Here is an 8,604-nt window from a genome sequence, read left to right as displayed (position 1 = left end):
CTAGTAAAAAAAAAAAAAAAAAGAAGAAGAAGAAAAAAAGAAAAAGAAATGAGACTGAGTCCCTGACCTTGAAAAGCTTAAAACATACAGGGAGGTATCTGAGCAATTGTTTTACGTCTACCTTATCATTTTGTCTTTCTTCGTCTTTATATGTAGTGGAATCCACACTTTCCCCTTGTTTTTAAAGAACTTAGCATAGCTGCCTGTGGTTTATCTTATCAATTAACTATTACTAGGTGTACCAGGCCAGCTGGAACAAACAAACACTTGAATCAATTTTCTGAGTTTCCTGCAAGTATTCAGGAAATCAGAAAGAAGACAAACCACAGCCATAATGATGTGCTCATTTCCTAATTAAACCTAGGAACTGAACAGCTGGCATGTCACGTGAAGATTCATGAACTCAATGCCACAGTGACTGTTCCTTAGGCAGCTATGACTACTTTCAAATTCTGCTTCTTTTTCTGGTATTGGAAAAAATATTGAGGCAAAACAATGGAAACAGTGTTATCATTCCATACTCTATATGTATACATTCATAAAAATAACTCCATATCTGCTTTTGTTTATTAAAAATGTTTTGTACTTTTATCCACCTGATCATGACATCACAAGGTCTTTTCCTTTCCTTTTTCTTTTTTCCTTTTTTGTGGTACTGGGGATTGAACCTAGGGGCTCTCTACCACTCAGCTATATCCCCAGCCCTGCAGTGGGACTTGAAGGAGATTTACTCTGCAGGATTTCAGGCAGTAATAAAGTTATATGTAGCAGTTTGCCAGTAATAGTCATGGTAATTGTATATTTAAATTAAATTTATTGTTGCATGTCCCATCAAGGACTGGGAAGAGAAGATAATGAGAAACACATCAGAACAGGGTTGGGCCCACACATTCTGGAATCATCATCCTCAGAGTGATATCTAAAAGCCCTGGCCATCTAGTCCCTTGTATCACAATGTCATCTACTCATCAGCTCCTGACAAGAATAGCAGTCTTCATTGCAGCTGCCTCAAAAGCAGGATTGTTTTTCCTATTTATTTATTTATTTATTTATAGGAGTAAATAAGGAAGAGAAAGTTTTTTTTGGGGGGGGGAGTAAATAAGGAAGAGTAAGGATGGGGGGGTAGGGATTAGACTGCAGAATCATTTTCTTACTGAAACAATCCCTAGAATTTAAAAGATTAAACAACCAATTCTCTGGAATATCTGAATATCCAAAGTTCTATTTTAAAAAGTTCCCTTTGGAGGGAAATATCTATCACCCCTCAAAACACTATAGATTCCTTTCATACTGGAAACAATCATATTTTTATCTGTTTCTAAATTCAAGCTTTAGCTCATTTTCTTAAAAAAAGAATGGTATTCTTGTGCTACCTATTAAAAAGAAATCTTTACAGTACAACTCAGAACAGGATTGTGTGCTTCACCAAAGTAATTATTTAGAGTAGCTGGGAGCTCACTGTTGTTTCTATTCAGGCAGACCACACACTTGCTGGGATGAAATATGGAGGGGAGGCAACATGATCAGACACTTCCTAGTAATAAAAACAGACATGATGAAGTGAGATAGGCCTTATCCCCAGAACCTGCATCCCTATCCATGCTGGACTGAGGGCCTGGTCTGTGTGTTGGGTCTGCCAATATACTGAACACTTCATGAATCAGGAAAGTCTTTCCTTGTTCTTCTCTATTCCATGTGGAGACACTCAGCCCAGCTTTGCATCATCAAAGCCTTGCCACAAAGTCTGTCTGGTGACCAAACAGCTCTCTGCAATTTCAAAGGCAACACAGGCTCAAAGAAGTGGCCACCTTTCTGCACTAATGTACAGCATCATAACGAAGAATAAGGGTCCCAGCAGCTCAGGAGGCTGAGGCAAGAGGATTGCAAGTTCAAAGCCAGCCTCAGCAATGTAGAGGCACTAAGCAACTCAGTGAGACCTTGTCTCTAAATAAAATACAAAATAGGACTGGGGATGTGGCTCAGTGGTTGAGTGCCCCTGAGTTCAATGCCTGGCATTCCCCCAACCCCCCCCCCCAAAAAAAAAAAAGCATAAGGGCACAGTATTTGGAGTCTACATTGACAGGGTTTGAACATCAACTACTACTTGATGGCTCTGGACCTGAGCAAGCTATTTAACTATAATAAACTTTATATAGACAATGACCCCAATAAGAAAGCTATTTTGGGCCAAGGTTGTGGCTCAGTTGGTAGAGTGCTTGCCTACCATGTATGAGACACTGGGTTAGATCCTCAGCACTACATGAAAAAGAAATAAATATTAATAAAGATATTGTGTCCATCTACAACTAAAAATATTTTGTTAAAAAAGCTACCCCATAGGTTATTATGAGTGTTAAAGAAATACACAATCTATAAGGCAATTATATAAAGTTGATTTACTAGATACTTGATAAATAACAGGAATTATTATTATTGGTGGTATTGGTACTGTTTATTATTATTAAATTACTCTCTGGGAGGAGACAGGCAGTTTGCTCAGCAGGTTCAAGAGTTCTGATTTTCAAATCACTTCTGCATATCCTCATGTTATTGTGCTGGATTAAATCAGGGAATGAACCTTTGTGTGTGTGTGTGTGTGTGTGTGTGTGTTTTGTGGGATTGAACCCAGGGCCTGATGCATGTGAGGCAAGCACTCTATCAACTAAGCTATATCCCCAGCCCAGGGAACGAATGCTTTGAATATGTCCATTAGCCTGTATCCTCCTACCCCAAATCAGGTTTTCATGACTTCACACCTATACCACTGTGCATCATCCCCACCAGCTTCTCTGTCTCTTCCTCCTCAGTTCCGTGTATCCAAGGTTCCACAGCTTATTAGTGATAGAGATGGGATTTGAACCCTGAATCCCAACTATTTAGGAAATAGAATAAATTACACAACACAGGAAACAGAATTAATTACACAACACAGGAAAATTTCTCAAATTTAAACCATTTAAAACTTTCTATAACCAGATTGGAGCCCACATCCCGTGCCTCACCTTCTGTTCCTCAGAGTATCCTCAACCTGTGGTAGACTGATTCATGGTTTTCCTCAGGTGTGACCTGACCTGTTTCCTTACACCTGTGCCCTGCCTCTACCCCAGCTTGCCATCTGTTCCACCCTGCCCCACAGAGTTAGAACCCAGGTCTCCAAATAGAATGCTCATAGTTCACAAGATTTTAATGATCTGGACTTCATTTTCCCTTGTCTTCTCTTACTACCAGGGAAAGAAAAATCTATATCTGCTACACTAGGTCCAGCCCATACTTAATAAACATTTGCAGGAGGTTTGACTAGTCACCCCAATGCAGTTGGGGCTGAGAGGAGCTAGATGTTCAACCGGAGGTTGCCTTTACAAATGGGCTTTGGGCCTAAACTAACAGACAACTAAAAATCTCCACAAAGATCTTAATCCTCACAGCCAGCAATTGTAACACCACATCAGAACCACTGAAACAAAACCGAGAAATTTTAAAACCAAAGGAAACTTAAACTTCATGCAACAGTGTGTCTTACAGGTAGGAAACTGCTCAGAGAGAGGAAAAGTGATTGGCAATATAAAAAACTAGACTTAGATTTCTGTGTACATGGGACCCCAACTCCTAGCTATTATGGAAAAAGAAAAGGGAAGAGAGAAGAAAACAGGCACACTTACAGCTTCTTCCAAGTGCTGCTGATCTGGGTTATCATTTGGTGTGTGCCTCAAGATTTCTCGAAGAAGCAGAGGGTATTTCACCAAACGGCTTCTTGGAATATCAAGGAAATTCCAGAGATCTAGTTTGCGGCTAAAGGGGGACTCTAAACATCGTTGAAGAAAGTCCTGGACTCGGTGATCCTGTTTTTTATGATCTAGCAGAGCTTTGGCGGCCACTTGATTGCTGCAGTAGCTGTCATAGGAGCTGAGACAAGGAAGCTAAGGAGGAAACAGAAAAAGATTGGGGTGTCAACATCCTTAAGCTTTGAAGTCACAAATCTTCATTCATTGGGATTGAATGAACACTGAACTGGGCTGTAGGCCTGGCCAACATTTCTTAATTTGCATGGCTGGAGGAAACCAGTGGAATCTTCAAAATGGCATGCAATAGACAGGTTCCGCTTATTTTCACAAGGTACTTTTCTTAGTTGCACATTTACTTTCTTGATTTTAAGAGCCCTATCTCAATTTCTCTGCACTTCCTACCAATCCAAGCTAGGGACAAAAGCACCTGAATTCTTACATATGCAAACAGTTCAGAATTTTTCCTAACTTTTTAAAAAGTATCCAGTATGTCAAAACTCACCTTGCAAAGATGTCTTCAAAAATTATTCATAAAAAACCATGAAGAAGACTTAACCAGCATACACAAAAAACAAGGGGCCAGTGCAGCCCTTTGTATGACATTACACAGCCCTTTTTGTGTGGCTTTGTGCAAACACCTCTATATTAGTTTAAGATTACCTGATTCTAAGGCAGACCTTTATGGCCTTAAGAAGTTAACACAAAAGTATGATTAGTTAAAAAAGAAAATCAGGTGCAGGAAGCATTTAAAAAAAAAATCTCTTAAATTAGTTCTGACAGGCCAGCAAAGATTTTTGGTTATATCTTATGGTTCACATCACAGCCCAAGCAAGGAACAATGTAAGTTTAAAGACTTTAGAATGTTTTAAGTTCACTGCCTTCGTTCCAGCAAAACACTCATCTCTCTGACATGTTCTATCAATCACAATGTGCAAAGACCACATCAGAGACTCAAGGAAAAGCTTCTCATCCTATTTTTTCTATTCCTCCCTCTTAATGGTACCTGAGATTCAGCATCTTAATGCAATGCTACCAGCCTCCAGAAAGTTTCAAGAGGCAATAAAATGCCTTAGAGCACTTCTCATTATTTTACACTAGGAAGCTACATTGTTTACCATGACGCCTCTGTAGAGGACTCAATAAGTCAGTGACAAGAAGGTGTCTTTCATTTCTGCATCCTCAGTACCCTGCATTGTGCTTCCTATACAGCCCACAGTCAAAGTTTGTGTTCTGGGAGAACAAATAAATGAATGCTTATTTGTAATAATGGATCATAAAACTGGGCAATATTTGATGGTTTGGGAACATCCCTTAAAAATAAAGTGTAGTCTTGTACATTGCTGGTGGGACTGCAAATTGGTGCAGCCAATTTGGAAAGCAGTATGGAGATTTCTTGGAAAGCTGGGAATGGAACCACCATTTGACCCAGCTATTCCCCTTCTAGGTCTATTCCCTAAAGACCTAAAAAGAGCATGCTACAGGGACACTGCTACATCGATGTTCATAGCAGCACAATTCACAATAGCAAGACTGTGGAACCAACCTAGATGCCCTTCAATAGACGAATGGATAAAAAAAAATGTGGCATTTATACACAATGGAGTATTACTCTGCATTAAAAAATGACAAAATCATAGAATTTGCAGGGAAATGGATGGCATTAGAGCAGATTATGCTAAGTGAAGCTAGCCAATCCCTAAAAAACAAATGCCAAATGTCTTCTTTGATATAAGGAGAGTAACTAAGAACAGAGTAGGGACAAAGAGCATGAGAAGAAGATTAGCATTAAACAGGGATGAGAGGTGGGAGGGAAAGGGAGAGTGAAGGGAAATTGCATGGAAATGGAAGGAGACCCTCAGGGTTATACAAAAGTACATACAAGAGGAAGTGAGGGGAAAGGGAAAAATAATACAAGGGGGAGAAATGAATGACAGTAGAGGGGGTAGAGAGAGAAGAGGGGAGGGGAGGGGAGGGGGGATAGCAGAGGATAGGAAAGGCAGCAGAATACAACAGACACTAGTATGGCAATATGTAAATCAGTGGATGTGTAACTGATGTGATTCTGCAATCTGTATACGGGGTAAAAATGGGAGTTCATAACCCACTTGAATCAAAGTGTGAAATATGATATATCAAGAACTATGTAATGTTTTGAACAACCAACAATAAAAATTAAAAAAAAAATAAAAAAAATAAAGTGTAGTGGCATCTGAAAATTTAAATATTCTTATACTTCTTTTACACCTTTTATTAAAATTATTTTCTCATTAACCAAAATAAAAAAAACTACTAGGGAAGTAGTATTTAAAAGGCTCAATACTAAGCTTAACAATCTTGGAAATGTCCACCTTCTTTCCATGTTATTAAAAATAAAACAACATCCAAAATAAAAAAAAAACCCTCTATTGTGTTCAAAAGAGCTAAAAAATTCCTTCCTCAACCTTACATTTGAAAGTAATGATAACCAGTACACACATATCCACACACATATCCATGCTCTCCCCATCCCGCCCCTGCCCAATAACAGATGTGGTACTTATAATCTAGATTTTAAGAGTTAATTAAAAAGCACTTCAGGCCCTCTTAATTTCATTTTCACTTCCTTGCCTTTTAAAATACCTGGAAATGACCAATGTTTTGATTATGGAGAAACAAATCAGCAGTAACCATTGGATGTAAATTAGTGAGGAAACCCAGCTGCACTGCTGCTCACTATCCATTGGGCCATTACTCTCACAGATCCTGACACCTGCTACCATGGCAACAAAGTTAAGCTCTGGCTCTGTGTTCACACCTGATGGGGTGCTCATTTCCTGGAAAGGCTACCACATTTAGCCACTGGTTAGAAAAGGTCACAAATGATAGGAGAAGACAAATGTACACATCTTGGTTCCCAAATAAAAATAAATACACTTATTTAAAATATGAGAGGTGAAAATTCAGTGGTGAAGAGGGAAGACTTTGGAATCAAGGAGAATCAGGTTCAAAGCTCAAGTTAGACAGCTGCTCATGAATGACTCCTGTGAGACTCAGTTTCTCCAATTAAAATACACATACTAACATTTTCCTTTCCCTTAGTGAATGAGAAATATAACATGTGTATCATAGAGCTTGGTCCCTGTTGAGAATCAGTAAGTACTAGCTGTTAATTTTTGTTCCTAGAATATTTTATTCAAGGGGCTGAGGATGTGGCTTAAGTGGTAGCGCGCTCGCCTGGCATGTGTGCAGCCCGGGTTCGATCCTCAGCACCACATACAAACAAAGATGTTGTGTCCGCCGAAAACTAAAAAAAATAAATATTAAAAAAAGAAAAAAAAAGAATACTTTATTCAAGAAATTGGTTTAAAGAAGCAAAGCTACTTGCTCAGCAGGACTCTGACGCCTGTTCTTATCTATTTTCCCCTGCAAAGCTCTGAACTACTTGATATCTCTTTTAAATAGACTATCAAGAACTTTTATAAGGGAGGACAAAGAATTTATAAGGGAAACTCTCCCTTGCGCCCCCCCCTTTTTTTAGAAGTTCTTATCTCCCTAACATTGTAAAAAGTGATAGAACAAATCTATTTTTTTTTTTTTTTTGGCTTCCAGGTGCCCTGCCTTTCTTTTTGGAATTAAATTTTAATTAGAACCCAAATTAACATGAGGACTGGCTGTCTTGGAGAGCTTATAAATTATTTTATTACTTAGATAAGTCACTTGGGAAGTTGATTCTTTGTGATAGGGAAGGCTTGCTCCAACAGGGTGACCTACTGGGGAGGGGGAAACGGATCCTCAGTAACTAGGGTGGTTCCCCGAAAAAAAAAAAAACAAACTGCAACCACCCTGTTTAAGGTCTTCAAAGTAAAAGTAATTGATTCATTCTAAGGTCAAAAGGAATGGTCAATGCTGCCCCACTTGGGCAGCTTACTTGTTTAAAAGGCTTTTTCATGTTTTTTCTTCGGGGGAGAAATAAATCAATTTTTCATGGGTTGAATGGGCTCTGACTTTTCTCATTCAAAGTCCACCAAGATGTTTATTTTGTTCTGTTAAAAAGACCAGAGCTCAAACAGATGTACCCCTTGGTTTACAGTTCCCACTCGCATGGACACATCTGCAGTTAAAAGAGGGAAAACATTTAACAGCTCGTTGGGCCTGATAAATAAGGCCATTTCTCATGAAGTCTGGTAACAACAGGCCAGTTGTTTAATTTGAGGCTGCAAGTCCTTTGGCCTGAAGGGTCCAGATAGCAATGGACCAGCATGGTCACTCCTCTCTTCCTTTGGATACCCAAAATGACTGCAAAATCTGCCCCTAGATCAAACTAATTTCCTAACAAAACTGATAAATATTTATTTCAAAAATAAAGTTAATAACTAGACAGATTCCTACAATTTTGTTTCTGGAACAAATTCACAATTTGCACAAGATGTTTAAGGAAACCATGTATTTTTTATTGCTATCACAGCAAAAACAAAGCAATCATCCTGCTAATTCTAGAGTGTGGCCTTATTGCCCCCTTTATTCCCATCAAAGCAGTCTGCAGACTAAGGAAATTTAAGAAATACTGAAACAGACCCTCTCTTCTCATTACACCTTCTGTGACTCTAGTTGGCTGGCATTCTTTAGAAGATTTTTTTTTTTTTCTAAAAGAAGTTAATAAAAGGAAAGTTGAAAGTGTAAGATGAACAATCTCTCCTGAAATATTAATGCTCATTTTTTAAATTATTTATCTTAGAACATTACTTGTCTTTCAGATACCCTTGGGATATTTCAGCCTTGGTACTAAAACAGACTCCTGAACTAAATCTGGCTAAGTCGTGAATCCTCAAAAGTTCTGCATTAA

General features: G+C 38.6%; 1 protein-coding gene across 7 annotated transcripts in view; it reads right to left on the bottom strand.

The window, feature by feature from the left end:
* The window catches only part of Arhgef3 (Rho guanine nucleotide exchange factor 3), a 302,635-nt gene that overhangs the window by 10,484 nt on the left and 283,547 nt on the right, over positions 1-8,604 (bottom strand). For all 7 annotated transcript variants that reach the window (XM_048801083.1, XM_048801085.1, XM_048801087.1 and 4 more), the window contains one exon: positions 3,660-3,917. In XM_048801083.1, the coding sequence (XP_048657040.1) occupies positions 3,660-3,917 (258 nt within the window). The remainder of the gene's footprint in view (positions 1-3,659; positions 3,918-8,604) is intronic.

Source organism: Marmota marmota, unplaced genomic scaffold (assembly GCF_001458135.2).
Source record: "Marmota marmota marmota unplaced genomic scaffold, marMar, whole genome shotgun sequence".
In the NCBI taxonomy this organism is placed as follows: Eukaryota; Metazoa; Chordata; class Mammalia; order Rodentia; family Sciuridae; genus Marmota; species Marmota marmota.
Note: the sequence above shows the minus strand (reverse complement) of the source record. Positions and strands in the feature narration are given on the sequence as shown.